The 18,660-nt window shown below is 38.4% G+C and overlaps 2 protein-coding genes across 6 annotated transcripts in view; both read left to right on the plus strand.

The window, feature by feature from the left end:
• The first annotated feature begins 2,287 nt into the window (after window positions 1–2,287).
• Window positions 2,288–11,941, plus strand: scgn (secretagogin, EF-hand calcium binding protein). Its single transcript, XM_060870999.1, has 11 exons — window positions 2,288–2,492; window positions 2,574–2,644; window positions 3,800–3,892; window positions 5,969–6,058; window positions 6,152–6,208; window positions 6,955–7,032; window positions 8,988–9,043; window positions 9,450–9,495; window positions 9,595–9,654; window positions 9,789–9,857; window positions 10,749–11,941. Exons 1-11 carry the CDS (start codon window positions 2,423–2,425, stop codon window positions 10,875–10,877), a joined length of 819 nt encoding a protein of 272 aa, XP_060726982.1. The 5' UTR covers window positions 2,288–2,422; the 3' UTR covers window positions 10,878–11,941.
• A 3,217-nt stretch (window positions 11,942–15,158) lies between these two features.
• Window positions 15,159–18,660, plus strand: part of LOC132846294 (protein MTSS 1-like) — a 32,188-nt gene continuing 28,686 nt past the window's right edge. For all 5 annotated transcript variants that reach the window (XM_060870958.1, XM_060870959.1, XM_060870960.1 and 2 more), the window contains exons 1-2: window positions 15,159–15,585; window positions 18,262–18,323. In XM_060870958.1, coding sequence (XP_060726941.1) covers window positions 15,514–15,585; window positions 18,262–18,323 — 134 coding nt within the window. In that variant the 5' untranslated portion in view covers window positions 15,159–15,513. The remainder of the gene's footprint in view (window positions 15,586–18,261; window positions 18,324–18,660) is intronic.

An 18,660-nucleotide genomic window follows, 5' to 3' on the forward strand; every position in this document is an offset into this window, starting at 1 on the left:
GGAAAGGCGGAGATTAGAGGTGGATTTTTATTCCCACTTGTATTCAGCTAACGTAGACGTTCAGATTCAAAATAAATTTCAACAAAATCTTCCTTTGGACTTCCTGGTGAGTTTTACAAACATTTCTGGACAATAATTAGAACTGATCTCTTAGAATGGATGGGCTTACAGATAAATGGTTCAATTTCTAATGACTCTAAAAGTCTTAGCATATCGTCGCTGTCGGGCGGAAACCTCGTATGTCCAAATTTTTTCACATATCGATGCTATTGGTCATTTTTACAAGTTTTTTACGTTTTACATTTTTACAAGTTATTAACCAATCTAAAGTCTTGAAAATAGCTTAAGCGCAAATCTCATAACTCCATTGGACACTTCAACTGTCCACCTCTTCCTCACTCTGCCGGAGAGATTCACGGCATATAGTCGCAACGAATCAACACGTCTTCTGAGGTAAATGTCTTCAAAACACTGGGCTCAAAGAAAAAAAAATCTTGACCCCCGCTAGTTCTGGTGCTCGTCTGAGGACAGGAATTTAGCGCAAGACAATCCACTGCAACGCGGACTAAACCCTGTGCACTGCAGATAAGATACGGCGTTTTTTTAATTTCCTGAAAAATAACGGTTTTGGAGATACGAGGATTCCGTCTGACAGCGACGATATGCAGATAATATCACCGTGGTTTTAAATAATGTAAAAGTTGTTCAGATTTTAAAAGACACTTTAAATGAGTTATGATAAAGCCTCATCTGCCAAAGTAAATTGGGTTGCCCTGTGGTGTGGTTTAGACCACAATAGTCCAGGACTCCCAGGTAATTTACATTGGGGAAGATCTGGGTTTAAGTATTTAGGGGTGTTTTTAGGAACAGAGGAATATAGGAGACAGAAATGGGAGGGCCTGGTGGAGAAAGTGTGTGTTCGGTTGTCTCACTGGCAATGACTGCTACCCCAGCTATCATACAGAGTCTTGGTCTGTAACAACCTTTAGACAGCAAAAAGACTTCTTTGTGGAGCGGATGTTAGATGGTCTGGTGTAGCCTGTGCCCTCTTAAAGAGAGCAGGAGGGATGGACCGACATCTTGTTCTCATTGAAATTCAAAACATTGACCTGTCTGGATTGACTTATTTTTATCATTCAATGTTGAAACCCTGGAGAATTTTAAGTATCACAAGAAAGAAGGGACCATATACAAACCTCCCAAAGAAAAAAGGTCTGGAGACCTTCAGAGGAGAACTGTGCATGGTTTAATAGCTACAAACAGATACAGAGGACACCTTGATCACCAGGTAGGGGAGAGGTGCCCATTTTGTGGGATTACTGAAATGGAGACTTGAGGCTTTGCTGTGCCAATTAGAAGAATGGTGTAGGGTTTTAGGAGAGGTGTTTTCACCCATGTCTTTTAATTTATGGGCCTAAATATAATAAAAATAGAAAGCGGATCCACGTAAAATGTGGGGTCAACTGATGCGATGACATTTTTAAAAGGTTTAATAACCAAGGATAAACGTGGAATATGCATATTACCATCTGTTTAAAGACAGAGCAACTTTAATGATGTCTCACATCATGTTTTGTAAATAAAAGGCTCTAAAGTCAAGTCTCTCTCTCTCTCTCTCTCTCTCTCTCTCTCTCTCTCTCTCTCGGTTGTGGACCAGGTACACTTGTAATTTCTTTACCATCAGTCACTATGTGTCCAGTCAAGGGGACTTCACTAAATCACTTCCGAGCAAAGACCCATACACACATAGGGGACAGAGATTAAAGCAAACACTAGGTGTTGCTGAAGTAACACACACACGAACGTACACACAGGGGACATAGATTAAATCCAACACTAGGTGGCGCTGAAGTAACACACACACACAGTAAAACAGTAGATGCTACCCAGTCTGAAAGTTCAAAACTGTATCAGGTACAAAGACTGCAAACCAAAAACAGGATTAAAATCATCTTCATCATCATCATCATCACGACACCTGTCTGTCTGTATGAATTCATCGGTAGGGTTGTCTGTCTACCTGTTTGTCCTTCCATATCTTTCTGTCTATCTTTCTTGCTTAACTATCTATCTATTTGTCTGTCTGTGAATGTGAAGTTCTCATTATGATTCTGCTGATGGATTACACATACACACACACGCACGAACGCACGCACGCACGCACACACAGTCTGCCCTAGAGCGAGAGAGAGAGAGAGAGAGAGAGAGAGAGAGAGAGAGAGAGAGAGAGATGAAGGTGGAGGTGGAGTCTTGGTTTTACAGTTCTTGTTTTTCTCTTTCTCTCACTCTCTCACTCTCACTCTATTTCAGACTCTCGTGCTGGTGAAAGTGCAACATCTTGCTTCCTCTGTGAAGTTGCTTTTTTTTTCTCTCTGTCTTTAATTGTTTCCTCAGGGTATACAGAACCCTCTGACTTCAGAACATGGACTGTGCTCTGGACCAACTGGACGCTGCAGGGTTTCTGCGCATCTGGCAACACTTTGATGCAGATGGTGAGAATAAAGAGAGGATTATAAAAATTTCCATTTTAAATGAATCTGAGATATTTTTTCTCACGAGTGAGTTTGTTCCAGATAACGGCTACATCGAGGGGAAGGAGCTGGACGCGTTTTTCAGGCATCTTCTGATGAAGCTTGGACCTGGGGTATGTCACAACATTATTCAGATAACACACTGGGCTTATAAGCAGGGTTGGGTGCAAAGGTTTACACCCCCTTTTTAGTTTCTGGATGTAAAAATGTCCTTTCGTATGTTCTGTATTTTCTCAAAAGACCATGCTGAAAAGTTTACATCCCCTCAGCATGGTAAAGTCTAATTTAAAGCATCTCTCACGCACCTTAAACTCTGCAGTAGGAGATAAAAAAAAACATTAAAATGAGAACTGAACATTCCTTAAAAACAGTAATATAAGGTTAAATATCTCATTCATGACAGTGAATATGAAGTGAAGGTGCACAAACTTTTGTATTCGGTTAAAATCCAGATAAAAAGAATGTTCATTATCTCACCTCTAGTCCTGCGTGACCTCCTGCTGATCTTCTGATGATCTGATTTCAAGGAGCAGCAGTGAACTGATGAAGTAAATTTAAACAGTGCAGATGATGATGTTGATGATAAAGAGTTTATTAGAATTTTTTGTTATTTGCTATTTTTGGATGTTTAACATGGCTGCATGAGCTCTCTGCATCAAACATCACACATTTATATGTTAGCAGATGAACCATTTCTTCAAAGGAACTGAGCACAGGAAGCTGAGGTTAGGCATGTTGTGTTGTGTCTACCGTCTTTTCTGGGTTCATCGCAATGCAGTGGCACAATCACAGAAATACCGCCTGAAAATCGTATCTCACTAACAGTCAATAAATTGGCTAGTTTAGCTAACTGCTGGCTTACACACACGCACACACACATACACACACACACACACACACACACAGACAGTAAGTTTACAGAGTATAAAATAACACAGTTGTGTTACCATGACAACCACAATCACTTCAGCATTAGTATCAGATAAGCTAGGTGGATCTTAGCATGCAGAGTTTGCAAGCTAGTGTTTATCGATCTGATCTCTGAGCTGATTGGAGTTTATTTAGTTCTCTCATGCGTAGCTCCGGCCACAGACGTACTTTATAAAAAAATGTTTAAATATATATGAACAAATATGGTGCAGAAACAGACACCCAGCTCCACTTATTAGCTAATTAGCATTTGGAGTGTTTTCTTAGTGTGTGTGTGTGTGTGTGTGTGTGTGGAGTGCTCATTGTAACCAGATTATTTTTCTTCTCCGAATGTCCAGGATAAGATAACGGAGAAGAGAGTGCAGCAGATGAAGGCCAGGTTCATGTCAGCCTATGACGTGACAGCTGATGGTCGCCTGCAGATCCAGGAAGTGAGCCTTCTTTCTTTAACACTTTTTAATACAGCATCAAACAGGACCGAGACTCAGCTGGAGAAATGTTTCATGGCAATTTTAATTCTATTATAAATTTCCTGTAATATAAAGGACAATGACTAGTACCCCAGCATGTATAATAGTGTTAGCATTAGCGGTCTGTTTTTAGGGGTTTTTTTACAGTATGTGTGTTTCTGCAGGAAATGTTTTGTGGTTTGTTGCATTGGGGTTTTTTTGGTCAGTTTGTTTTTCAACCAGTGAGAGTAGCATGCAGATTTGTGTGTTTTTTTTTTTTGTTTTTTTTTACAGTAAATCTGACATCACGTCTGTTCATTTATTAGCATTTAATGGTCATTGTGCTAATCCACACTTTATACTAGCCAGCATGTTCAATATTGTTTTTACAACCGATCTACTAGTGAAAAATAATGATGCTGTTTTGCACTTGTTACTTGTTGAAGTTGTTGCAGTAGAACATCCTGAAGAAATGTACTTACTAGTCTGCAGAAGAGAAATCAAACTCCAGCTGTTCAGATGGTTCAGCATCTTCAGTGTGGAAAATGGTTTGAGGATCGCTGAACAGAAGCATATTTCTTCTCGGACAAGCGTGTAAAAATCCAAAGCATGGATTCAGGGTTGAATTTATCGTTTTTATACAGCAATCCCACATAATGTATGAGTGGAATCGATGTTCCTCTGTGTGTAGTCAAGTCAAGTCAAGTCAAGGAGCTTTTATTGTCATTTCAACCATGTATACTGTAGCTGTTGCTGTACACAGTGAAATGAGACAACGTTTCTCCAGGATTGTGGTGCTACATAAAACAAAGACAGGGCTAAGGTCTTAGTAAGTAGCCCTAGCCACATAAAGTGCAACTGTGCAACCTGGTGCAAACAGTGCAGGACAAGACAAACAGGACAGACAAGACAGTGCAGAACAAAATACAGTGCAGACGAAAAGTTACAAGACAATACAAAAAATACAAAAAAGACAATACACAAAAGACAGTAAACAGAAACAGCACCGACCAGTGTAAATACTGTATGTTCAGACAATATTGTGTGCAGTAATACTAGAATGATTAGCAGTTTCTTAGCAGCAGGGTACCTGAGATAATGTATAGGTTTGTGCAAAAACAGCAAACAACTGAAACAACTTAGACAGTGTGTGCAAAACAGCATGTAAACAGTTTGATGAATGTAAGCAGCATGTAAACAAGCTGATGGATGTATATTAAAAGTGTGTATATTTGGTGTAGGTATGTGCAGTCCATACAGTTGATGTGCGTGTGTATGTTGTGCTCAGTACAGTTCAGTTCAGTTATTGAGAAGTCTGATGGCTTGTGGGAAGAAGATGGAGATGGAGAACTGCAGGATATTCTGGTTGTCCTTCGTGCAAGACTAATTAGCCTGAGAGTGAGAGCGCCATTAGAGATCATAAAACTTTCCACTGAAAAGCCTTATGTGGCGCTTTGGATCTAAATGCTACAGAAAAGACTTGATCAGAGTCCAAGTGATTTGAGTAAAGAGAAAAGACACAAAGCTATATCTTTGCTTTGTTCTCTGTTTAAGCTCTAACATGCCAAGGACCTGCAAATGTCTATGATCTCATTGTCCTTGAGGTAAAAGTGGACATCTGATAGGAATTTGTTCCAAAGAGGTCAAGTGTAGCTGTTCCTAAGGAATCTTAGTTACTGTTGCCAAGCAATAGGACACGTAGATGTAAGGGAAATTTTTTGTATTCACCCAATGAGAGGCATGAGTCATCGTGTAGGATGGTGGTCTAACGAGGACGAAAAAAAAAATTAATCAGAGAAGCTGGTATTGTGCTGCAGGTCCCAAAATATCATGCTGACATTGAACCTCCAGTCTATTATACTCAGACACAAAGCTAATGATTTATTGACTTCCTCTACATCTTTTAGAAGAACAGAACCATTCTTTAAGAGTTTTTTAATCTAACTAAGAAAAATAAAAAGCCACTAGACGAAACAACAAGGCTTCAGGGCAGGATCTTAAATAGATTTGTGTGTCCCTCATATTGTCTTCTTGATGTGTGTGTGTTGTCTGCTTCAGCTTGCCAACATGATCTTACCAGAAGAAGAAAACTTCCTGTTGCTCTTCCACCGTGAAGCTCCTCTGGACAACAGCGTGGAGTTTATGAAGGTCCACCATCAGCATCAGCATCATCATCATGCTTTTATTATTTGTAAAGTTCTATCTCCTGGATAAACAGATTTCCATGTTTTTTCTCCATAGATCTGGAGGAAGTATGATGCAGATAGCAGTGGGTACATATCTGCAGCCGAGCTAAGGGTAGGAAAGTCACTACCTACACAAACATTGCAACTAAGCATGCACCTACATAAAAGGTTCCTCAAAAATGAGTAAAGGTTCTAAATAGTTCCTTTTAGGGTTCAGTGTCAAGACTTTTAAATTTGAAGCTGAGAGGATCAAGGTTTAAGGTTTTTTATCAAGAACAGGCCATGATACTACCACCACCATGTCTCACAGACGATGTGGTAAGGTCTGAACTTTTTGTTTTATCCACAAGAAATTCTTGTGTCAATCTTTTTAGAGAGATTTTGTTTGGAATGGTTCCAGACTGAGAAATCCTCAAACTAAAGGAGCTGTTTAGGGTACAGGTTTAGTTTTTGGCACTAATTGTTATCCTTTGAGTGCTTTTACCTTCATTTTCTTTTGTCAGAGGTCAAGTTCTGATTTATGTACCGCCGTATTTTTCTTGAAGGTTTACAAAGGACGTTGAGTCACAATTTGGTTCTTTTCCAATTTCTTGTACAGCGGCTCTCACATAATTGCTGAGAATGCCAAGTCATGCCAATCTCTTTTAGAGCCGTTTAAGAGTCAGTTATCAGTCACAATGTTCCAGGTTTTCCAGTTTAGCAGTTTTCAATCTTGCTGCATCCAAACTAGTCCTTCAGTTTCTTCTCTGAATTTACCGAGTAACAGAGACCGGTATCAGGTGACATTTAACCAATACATCGATCAACTGTAGTGCAATTGGATTGTTAATGATATAACAGTCATCTTTCATCTTGCAGAATTTCTTGAAGGATCTTTTTGAACAGCACAAAAAGGAATTGTCCTCTAACAAGCTGGATGAATACACAGACACCATGGTAACTTTTATTTTTTCTTTATTTGTCACCCCCCTGATCAATAGTCTCCAGGATATCAAGCCCTTAAAGCTAATTAGTCTGATAAGATTAGCATTGGAGAGCATATGTTCTGTCTCATCTTATCAGAGAATAATCAAGTCCTGGTTTGGATTTTTGTCATAAATAAAGGAAGATAAATCAGAGAAATAATTTTTCTGTGAATGTATGGCTTTTATCAAACTCTAAAAGCGACAGCCTGCGGTGCTGCGAACATGATGCACTGAAGCTTTTAAAGCACAATGTATTCTACCAGATTCTTTTCTCTTGCTTGTTGACTGACATTTATGTCTATCGATTGTAAAGCAATTACAATTTGCACTGACATTTGTTGTTTGAATAAGAACTTTGGATAAGCACTATTTCTACAGATTTGCATCCTGTGGCTTTTTATTATTCACTTCAGGGGACTTTGGTGAAATGCCAGCCACTAATTTCAGTCATCAATCCATCAAAAATGTCTGTTTCCACTCAATAGGAACTGATACATGTGAAAAAAAATTGAGTGAAATGACGTGGAGCAATGTCTATGAGGTTAAAGAGCGGAATTTCAGCTAGAATTTATACCTACAGTGGAGTCACAGCCTTATCAAAAGAATTAAATGGCCAACGTTAGTGCACTATTGTAGCTAGTCTTTTTGAAGGCTTGGAAGTATCACATGATGTTCTGGCAGATCTGATACAACAATGTCTTAGATTTTGTTTGGTTTCAGACCCTTTTGGTTTGTTGTTCCAGCTAATATCTTGCAAATATTGTATCTAGACAATAACTCTAGTAAAGTGTCTTGAGTTATTGGTCTGTGCTGCAAGACGAAGTACCCTCCACTACAGTCTACCAAAACCCACAAGTTCCAACAGACCCAGACCTGGGGCATTTTTTCTAAAAGAGCCAGATCTGTCTACTCACCTTTAGTTTACTTTGGAATGTTCCAAGATAATTTACTAAAAATTACTAAAAAGGTCCAGGACCACTGACCATGATACCACCACCACCATGTTTCATGCCCTGTTGATGTACTTTCAGCATTTACTCTCATAGTGAGACATTGTCCATTTGGAAGTACTGTCCAGGCCTCATATTTAAACATCTAAAACTAGCTTGGACTTCAGTATCTGCAACCCCAGGTAACTAATTACCTTGCTACATCTCTACTAAACTTCACAGTCCTTTATGGACTTATCCTGATTGTTCAGCCCCAGAATAATAGATCTAGAATCCACTGTAAAATATTATTTACTTCTTGTGAAAGATTGGATCATACTGATAACTAAAAAGCTAATATGACTCTAAATATGGTTAGTCCAATTAAAAATTGCGTTGCGGTTCCTATTTAGTTCTTTTAATATACTTATTCGTTCGGTAACCCAACGCTTAGAAGTGAGGCATTCAAGGATTCCTTGCTCAATGATCCAACCATGATCTTCTTTTGTCCATAGAATATGTTTGTACTGGAGCTAACCTTCTGGAATTTAACCTCATAGTCATTATGTCTGATCAAATACAACAGACTCAAGTTAAAAGGGCCCGGACCACAAGGACCACTTTTTCCAGGATGCACCTCCTAACCAGCAGAAACGTATTTGTTATACCTGATAAATGTTCCGGAGATGATGATGTTTTTGCGTCTGGCTCGAGTGTATATTGGCCATAACCCTGTTTATGGGGAGACAATTCAATCTGAGAGCAGATTGGACAGCAACAGACATCACCTGATTACTTGGAAAGCTGAATGTGTTCCAGTCTTACGGTATGTAAGCTGGATGATAGAAAGATGATGGAGCAGGGTCAGAAGGTCCACTGTAATTCACTACACTTATGTACTATATCTTGCTCAGGCAACTCTTTATTATTAGCCTCAGACTAAATTGCATTACATGTTTATTATATTTCCTTTATTATGTTTTTTGTTGTTTGACAGATGAATATATTTGACAAGAACAAAGATGGCCGCTTGGATCTGACTGATTTAGCTCGGTAATGTGGGAGTGGATGTTAATGTATTTTGTGGTCAGATTTTTGAGGTAAATGACTGATAGCAATTAAAACAGAGAGCGAATCTGCAGAGTGCTAAACAGACATTGTCTAATCTATTAAAAATTCATTACTGATAAAATACCAAACTGTTTATGAAGTAAACATTTAACACAGTTAATAATTCATACGACAGCCAAAGACCACACCTTCTTTACTGAAACTGTCAATCCGACTGAATATGTTGGACACAATTTAAAGTAGGTGTGGCCTTGGTGCCTGTCGGACACAGTGAAGTGGGTGTGGCCTATATGACTGTCATACTCAGTAAAGTGGCTGTAGCTTAGATACATTAAAACTGGAGCATTAATAGCACTGCTGATTGTGACTGTTATTGTTCTTCCTTCAGAATCCTTGCTCTCCAGGAGAACTTCCTGTTGCAGTTCCAGATAGACGTCAGTATATTTTCAGCATATTTGTCTGTTTAAACCTCTTCCAGAGTTTCTGATTTGATGAATGCACTCATCCTTTCACTTGCTGTTCCTCCTCCTCAGGCGAACACTCTGAATGAGAGAAAGCGAGACTTTGAAAAAATCTTCACCCATTACGATGTTGTAAGCTCCTCACTCTTTCTGAGCTGGAAATGTTTGTAAATGTGGAGCAGAATGCTATCAGTATTCTTCTTCTTGATTATTTGTTTAATATGAGAAGATGGCAGAGGCATGTAAATGGCTTGTTATTGTTACAGAGTAAAACTGGTGCTCTGGAGGGACCTGAGGTGGACGGATTCGTCAAGGACATGATGGAGCTGGTCAGGGTGAGTGGGTTAATCATTACTCCAGTGTGTGTGTGTGTGTGTGTGTGTGTGTGAATACTGAACAGTGGAACAGATGTACCAGAGATACATTTAACTTTCATGACTACCTACATTTACTCAACAAATGCTCTAATCCTGTTACACTGACCTAAAGATTTTTATCCCACAACATTTTGAACATCATGTTGTGTTTGAGCAAACAGTTGGTTAAGCACATATATATACATATCTCCTCATCGTCCATCACTGTAATGAATAAAAGCCTGGTGGTGGTTGACTAGCACAAGTTGAAGATATAATAACCTATAAACTGAAATAAGTAAACACACTCTGGGCTTTTCATGAGAGATACCCATCTCCAAACAGTACTGGTGCTCCAACTAAATAAAAATCTTCTTAGAAATTCCAAGAGTAACCTCAGTGAAGCTCAGAGCTCCTCTAAACCTGAAGCAGCAACACTGGGTTTTTATTAGTTAAGTAGTTGCAGTAGAATATATTTTGAATAATATTTTTTTACTTTTATCTAACTAATAAGTCCTGGACATATACACACAAAGATAGACACTAGTGACTTCACAAGTCTTCTTTTCTCTGTGATAAACTCTGAACTCCTGTATGAATGTGTCTTTATTATCACTAGCTAAAAGAAGCTGCTGGAAAACTAACACACACATACTTATGTATGAGAAAGGAAAAGCCTTACTTTAGTTAGTTAATTAGCTGATGGAGACTGGTGACAGGTTTTGTGGTTGTGGCTATAATATGGATAATTGCACCTTTAAAGCAGTTAGCAAGGAAAACTGCACTAAAGAAACCCTCTTGTGAATTCTCTCTCTCTCTCTCTCTCTCTCTCTCTCTCTCTCTCTCTCTCTCTCTCTCTCTCTCACTCAGCCAAGTATCTCCGGTCCAGAGTTGGACCAGTTCAGGGTCATGCTGCTGAATCACTGCGATGTGAATAAAGATGGAAAGATCCAGAAGAACGAGTTGGCGCTGTGTTTAGGGATGAAACCTAAACCTTAGACCATGTTCTGTGTTTGTTACACAACGTGAAGCCTCTCTGAGTTTTTGCCAACGTGTGCTAATATAATCTGTTTAATAAAGTTACAGACACCTGCTAATAATGAATGTTTATGTTTTAGAGTGTTGTTAAGAGGTCACTGCTCCTGTGCTTCATTTACAGTCAGGATGTGTTTTCACCAGATGTTATTGTATACAGGGGAAAAAATCGTGTCACCCATCACTCATCTTTTTTTGTGTGTATGTGTGTTTGTGGGTAGTGGGGGGCTGGGTGTTATGAGCACAAACAACAGCTGGAAGCCAGAGCTCCTCCGTGTTTGTTTTGCTAGGTTACAGAAAAGCGCATTTAGTTAGCGGCATAAACATTTCATCATTTATTAACATTTTAAAATTTTAGGTCTAACATTAGCCACTAAGCCCTGTTTCCTCTCAGGTATTCATTGTCATTTCCTGTACTCTTATCTCATTCTCCTCATTAACACACACAAGCTTTGCAATTTGTCCTAATTTCAGCCGCTTCTAACACTGACTAGCTTCACTGTTAGCATAACTGACGACACGATCTCTGTCTCCAGCAGCAGCTATTAAACAATACCATTGCTTATTAAGTTAGCTAACTCTGTTCGAGCACCATGCTAATGGAAGTAGAGCAGAGAGCCAAAGCTATAACGCTAACACATTCACTACTAAGGAGAATTAGCTGTATGTTTTCTGTCAGGATTGATGTGCGTGTTTTTGCTAACTTACGGTGTAAAATTTTCTCACTGTGTTCAGTCGTCTAATCTAACATTGTTCTGTTCATCGTATGACGGTCCAGTGACTGTTTAAAAATCATAAATAAGCAGTGGAGATCTCTGAGAATAAACGGTGAGTGTGATTATTAGCTGGAGTCTGTACTGTGGTGTGAAGACATACTGCATGGTGTTCATTAGCAGTTAGCATGTGCTGTGATTTTAGCTCAATTTTGTATTAAATTATATAGAATTAGAGTTGATTTACACAATAGTTCTGTTTGACACTTTCTGGAATTCATTTCCACATTTGAATAAAGAAGGTTAAAGTTGCAATGTGACTTAAATTATTTTTTTATTTAAGTTCTAATTTATGGATATCAACACTGAGCTTTGTGGTGTGCACTTAACAGATAAGGGTTCTCTGGATGATTAAGAATGACTGGGGGTCACTGTCTTGTCACCAGAAGAGATATTTTTATTTATTTATTTATTTATTTATTTTTTTATTAATCATAAAGCAGAAAGGTGTCATTTCCAGATAAAGGTGATTACTAGTAAATAGAAGCCAGGAGAGGAAGAAGAAGAAGAAAAAGAAGAAGAAAGGGAGGAGGGAAATGATGATGATGTGCAAGAAATGTATGAATATGAGAAAGATAGAGAAGAAAATAAAGAAGTCCTGCCATGTATAATGTGTATTAACACTCCAGGCTTTTATAAAATAAAATAAAGACAAACTGTCATAACAAGTATTACTTTCACAATCTAAAATCATCCTGTTCTATCAACAGGGACAACACACACACTCTCACAATATTTGTATTCTATGTATTATGGAGTGTGTGTGTGTGTGCGCGCGAACGTGAACACCTGTTAGAGACATATTGCTCATACCTGTGAAATATTTTTTCTGGGAATTATCTGTTGAGTGTATACAGCTTCTAAAAAGCTTTACAGAACTTTCAGTGAGCAGTGAGGAAGAAACACACACACACACAGGCTGATGATGTGTTTATGTTCATCTGTTGCTTAGAAACCACCATAATAGCACATATTATACACATGCTAATGGCTCATACAGTGTGTGTGTGTGTGTGTGTGTGTGTGTGTGAGAGAGAGAGAGAGAGAGAGAGAGAGAGAGAGCGAGAGTGTTTGCTTTGTGCTGCTTTGGTGTTCACAGCGCAGAGCAGCTGCTCCACAGCAAACACACACAAGCTGGAGTGATGCTGTGTGTGTATGTGTGTGTGTGTGTGTGTGTGTGTGTGTGTGTGTGTGTGTGAGAGAGATATTATCTCAGTATTTGTCAGCTCTGTTTTTAATGTGTAGCTTAAAAAACATTATACACACTTAAATCACAGGGTCACTTTATAAAGTACGTAACACAAAAACCCACAAATTAACACACATAAGAAAATTCCTAAAACTAACTCAGAATTAGTTAATTAACTAATAAATTAAAACATACCTTTTGTGTGTGGACAAAAAAAGCTTCTATAACACATGTGCTATGAAATATTTCTTTATTAAAATGTATTTTATTTTGTGTTCATGTGAGACAAGAAGCAAGAACTGAAAAACAGTTTTCTTTACTTACTGCTTTTGTCCTGTTCTGTTAACCTGACAGAATGATGTGTTGAATGTGCGCGAGTCACTTTCCCAAATGTATGCAGATGTTCATTTACATTTTAATAACATGTTCATTGTGTCTCACAGTAAGATCGTTTATAATATTTATGTTAATCCTCTAATCGGCTGTTTAACTTTCTAATTTTTAATTCACAAAAGTAACAATCAAAATAATCGAATAATGATTTTAAAAAAATCTTAACTATAGTCACACCGACAAAAACCGCTAGATGGCACCAAATCTTTACATTCTGAAAATGGACCTGGGATTCGAACTCACAGTATCTCAGTTGTCCAACACCTTAACCATTTGGCTACCATGTCCCTGATATGTACAGTATATATGACAGATCAGTTATGTACATAAAGTGTGAGAAGTGCATGGTAGTGCAAAAACAGAAACTGTTCCTGTGTCTGGCAGTTTTGGTCATTTATTATTGTTATTATATAATTGATATCATTTATTATTGTTGTCCACTTAATTCAATGTAATATGCAGCCAAGGATCCTTGTAACTCGTCATAAAAACAAATCTACAATATATAAATAATCTAAATAAATATACAAATGTACTTAAATAGTGTTTGTGTGAATTGTCATTAATTACAGTAATAAGATTCTGTAAGATTTTTTTTAATAAGATCTTTTTTCTTTGTCACTTAATTATTTAATCAATTAATTAGCTTCTTTTATTGGTGTTGATTCGAGTGCTGGGGTTTTTGTTTTAAATGCTAAAAAATGGCATTAGAGTTTGTAAGTTTGAAGCCATGTTGATGCTTAATTTACTCCAGCACAGTTTAATGCAGATTAAACCAAGTAAGTCTGAACCATACACTGGGTGTTTTTGTTTTTCCAGGCTATAGTAAAATGTAAATTTATACAAATGGAATATAAAGGAATTTGAATTTGCTTGAAATTGTTCATAATTCCAAACATCATAGTTTTACTTTGATTATATTGCTTCATTATCCTGTCCTTTAAAACAAAAAAAAACAAAAAACAAACAAACAAACAAACAAACAAACAAACAAACAAAAAATTAAGGGCATTAATGTTGAAAGTGAAACATTTAGTTTTTCTCTGAGTTCAGTAGATAAATGTGTCTGGGTGATCAACTGAGGTCTAATTAATAAGTTAAAGGAGTGGAATTAATTTAAAGTAGTGAATTAAATTAGTCTGTCATATATTTATCTTCATTACAGATCATTTTAAAACACACACTTACTAAGCTCTTGATCTTTATGAGAAAATCACATTATTGTTCAAAGTTGTGCTTCAATTCCAACAGGGAACTGACATTTTACCTGGAACACCTTGTAAATTATTCATAGAACTATTTCAAAAATTGTATTTATTGTAATAGGTTTATGGTTGGATTAGAGAGGTGTTGTTGTGATGGAGTTTCCTGTGTTAATTCTAAAATAAAGTAAACACATGAAACAACTAGAATAATAATAATAATAATAATAATAATAATAATAATAATAATAATAATAAGAAGAAGAAGAAGAATAACAACAACAAAACAACAAAACAACTAAATAATAATAATAATAATAATAATAACAATCCACGGATTTCATGCTCATTTAAAATGTTTTATTGATTATTTGTGTCATTCTGCACTATATTTTAGGATTTTTAATGATCAGAAAACGAGAACAGTTAATGGTGTCCTCTTCAAAAGTCTCTTCGAGAAACATGTGACGTCATCGCTTTTTATTGATAAAAACCGATAAACTTTTATTGTTTTATATTGCACATTTACATTTATATTGCTGTTCGAATTGGTCGAAAAAAACAAAAAACAAAAAAAAAAAACAAGGAGGGAAAAAACAGTTTTTGGTGGGTGTGGCTTTGTGACGCGCGATCTAGGGAGCGCGCATTTGGGTGGTGCGCGCAGTGTAAGCCCCGCCCCCCGAGTGGTGTTTGCAGCGAGTGTTATTGAGAGACGAAGCAGCGGAGACGCGAGAGAACTAGTTCACTTCTTACCGCATTAATAAACAGATTCACTCTTTACGGCACTGCTTGTGAAACTCTCGGTTTATTTCTCGCCGGTTTTGTGGATTTATGTCGGTTATGTCGGAGTTAAGGGATGCGGCGCGTTGCACGAAAGACAGGAGGCTTTAAATCAGACCGTCCGCTGTTTTTCTCTTCTCCGCGCTCGGTATCGCGATACTCCGGTTCTCATTGTCACATACCGATACCAGGGCTGTTTGGCTGGAATTTTCTCTACCGACCGGGAACTTCAGTTACATTTTTGAGGGTTGTTTTTGGAGCAAATGGAAGCTGCTATGGAGAAAGAGTGCAGTGCTCTAGGGGGTCTCTTTCAGGCCATCATTAATGACATGAAGGTAAAAAAAAGAATTATTCATACAGGCACACACACACATACAGGCACACACACACATACAGGCACACACACATACAGGCACACACACATACAGGCACACACACATACATACAGGCACACACACGTACAGGCACACACACTGTTTCCTAATCTTTCTAATCTGTCTCATTAATGAAGATTACTTCTGCTTCGATTACTAATAACATGAATCAGACACTGATGTCTATAAATGTTGTAGGTAAATGTGTGTATGCACACTCTTGTGTGTTGGTTTGAATTTGCAGTCATGCACACACTTTTGCATGAAGCTCACACACCTGTGTAAAGTTAAGGTGGGATGTGGTAGCCTAGTGGTTAAGGTGCTGGACGACCAATCGAAGTTGCTATTTCGATTCCCAGGTCCACCAGGCTGCCACTGCTGGGCCCCTGAGCAAGGCCCTTAACCCATAATTGCTCAGTTGTATAAAATGAGATGAAAATGTAAGTTTTCATCTCTGGATAAGGGGCGTCTGCTAAATGATGTAAATGTTAAAAGTAAACCTGATGGATCCTGGAGCATTAAAAAACTTCCTAAACTTTAATATGACTAATATAACATACATTAAGTGCAATGCTCAGAGTAAAAAAAATTGGTTTTTGTTGACATTTTATATTGTATGGAGTTGTTCATGTCTTCACAGTTGGGATCTTAAAGTCTCTGTGTACACGTGTATTAATGTAAATTTATAAGAATGTTCTACAGCTGTTAGCTTACAGCTTTTTGAGTTTGGGTTATGAGTCAGAATTAGCTGGAACAAAGTGATGCTGAAAAGATCTCTCTATGTCATTAAACAAATGTTAATATAGTTCAATAGTTTGTTGTTATTACACCGTCTTTCTGTTTGAATGCTGTTAAGAGCTCTGAATAAGTATGATTGCCCAGGACTCCTGAAGTCAGGGACTCCTGAAGTCAGGGACTCTTGAGAATCCATAAACTATGGGTTCCTTGGATGGGAAGTTGTAGGCTCCCTTGATTCTGTAAGCTATGGAGTCTCTGGATTCTGTTAATTAGAGGCTCCTTGGCCTCTTGGAGTCAGGGGCTCCTTGATCTCTTGAAATCAGGGCCTCCGCAGACTTCGTACGTTGGGGCCTCTGCAGACTTCGTACCTTGGGGCCTCCGTGGACTCCGTACGTTGGGGCCTCCGTGGACTCCGTACGTCGGGCCTGTGCGTCTGGGCATTTGTGGTCTCCGTAAGTTATGTGAGTCTTTAAAGTGGAGTCTTTAAAGTGAAGACTCCAGAGGAGACTCTCTAAACCAAAGATTTCCATGTCTCTGTAAGCTGGGGAATTCACTAGATGATGTATTTCAATTCAGATAACCAAGGACCGTATGCCATAAATCAGGAGCCCCTGGATGTCAGTAAGTTAGGGACCCATGACCCAGTATATCTGCCCACTGTCTAAGTATATATGTCCTGACAGTGTCAATATAGGCTAGTTAGTTTTTGCTAGCTTTTTAAATAACCTGTAGTTACCACATACCAGATCCAGGTAGCATTGTCAAGCTAACACAGTACAGTAATGTAGTACAGTGCAAATATCTGAGGATCAGTCAGTCGTGGTTTAGAGACAGTACTTGGACTTCATTCATACAAGTTAACTCGGATGTAAAAAAAATTGGACCAGTGTCTCATCGAGCTCCTCAGTTGTTGCTCTTGATATATTTTACCCTCACATAGGGGTCGACTTTCATGGCCCCTAAAATATTTATTGGCTATTACAAAGTGTCCAAGTTCTGCTTTCACAAAGACCAAAGGACTGATGTAGGATCAGATGTCTTATTGTCTTTTTTGCTCTGTCCTAATTTGTGCTAATTTGCTGTAATGCAGAGATGATGATCTGATCACTAAAGATGAGTTCGCAGTGTTAAAGGGTGTGATGTGGCCGAGGTACGACTTCGGCAAAGTGTTTGTGTTTTGATTAGCAGTAATATTTCTTGAGTTTGCTTTTGATTAGCTAGCACAGCTGAAGTTGTAAATTACTAGCTAGCATGAAGGTGTGACCCTCTAGTTCTCCTTCTGTCTTGTTCTGTAGATATTTCTCTGTCTGGTGTTGAACAGTTAGACGTTGCACAAGTGGCACATTCCTGAAGGCTCTGACTGGAGCGGTGATCAGTCAGTCATCCTGTCAGCGCAGCTCCTAAACAAAACATCAGTCCTGCTTGTGTGTGAATGGGGTTTGCGTGTGGATGGTTTGTTTTCGAGCTTAATTCCTGGGCGACGCCTCGAGTACTTAATGAAACTTTATCTCTCACTGAAACTTTATTCCCTCAACATAGTCATTGTGTAAAATACAAGCAACACGTCAAGCCTCAGTTGGTTCTTGTACGCAGATCTCTAATCTAAAAGATAACCTCATATTTTAGTGTTCAGGATCTTCTCATTGTCTCCACTTCACCCCAAGTTTAGGAAACCTTTACATTTACAGCGTCCTCCAGACCTCCAGTCTGAGTAAGAAGCATTTGATTGGCGTAACATTAGACAGCTCCATGCTAGTGTGGCATTGTGTGTAATGGAAGCTCTGATGCTGTGAGGGAATGTCACTAGAGGTATCTGTTAGGAAGGTTATGACTTTGAAAGTGTAGTGCAGTGTACATACAGCATCTGACTGAACTGGGTGTGTGTTTGTGTTTCCACAGAGCAGTTATCCCGTCTGGGAAGACTTCATCAGTAAAGCAGGAAAACTACAGTCTCAGCTGAGGTAAGAACATTTAACCTTATCATCATCATCATCATCATCATCATCATCATCATCATCATTCTCACTCTCTAACTCTACAGTTGTAAAATCTTAAATTGGTCTGAAATTTTGTTTCCACAAAAAAAAAACCCAGGATCCAGAAATATAAACTTCTCACCGCCACGAGTGAACCCTCATTAACGCCGTAAGGCTCTGAGCTTCCTGTCAATTTCCTCCGAGTTTAATGGGAATGCTTGACACTGGAATTTGATGCTAATTTTGGAAAATCCACATGAAGGAATCTGAGTTCGAGTTCGAGTCTGAAGCGTGGCCTAGTCACGGTTATTTGTGTAGAATA

Source organism: Tachysurus vachellii, chromosome 5 (genome assembly GCF_030014155.1).
Source record: "Tachysurus vachellii isolate PV-2020 chromosome 5, HZAU_Pvac_v1, whole genome shotgun sequence".
NCBI classification, from domain to species: Eukaryota; Metazoa; Chordata; class Actinopteri; order Siluriformes; family Bagridae; genus Tachysurus; species Tachysurus vachellii.

Coding starts and splice junctions, on each gene's coding strand:
- scgn (XM_060870999.1), top strand. CDS start 2,423: ATGGACTGTGCTCTGGACCAACTGGACGCTGCAGGGTTTCTGCGCATC. Junction 2,493..2,573: donor GCAACACTTTGATGCAGATG/GTGAGAATAAAG, acceptor AGTTTGTTCCAG/ATAACGGCTACATCGAGGGG. Junction 7,033..8,987: donor ATGAATACACAGACACCATG/GTAACTTTTATT, acceptor GTTGTTTGACAG/ATGAATATATTTGACAAGAA.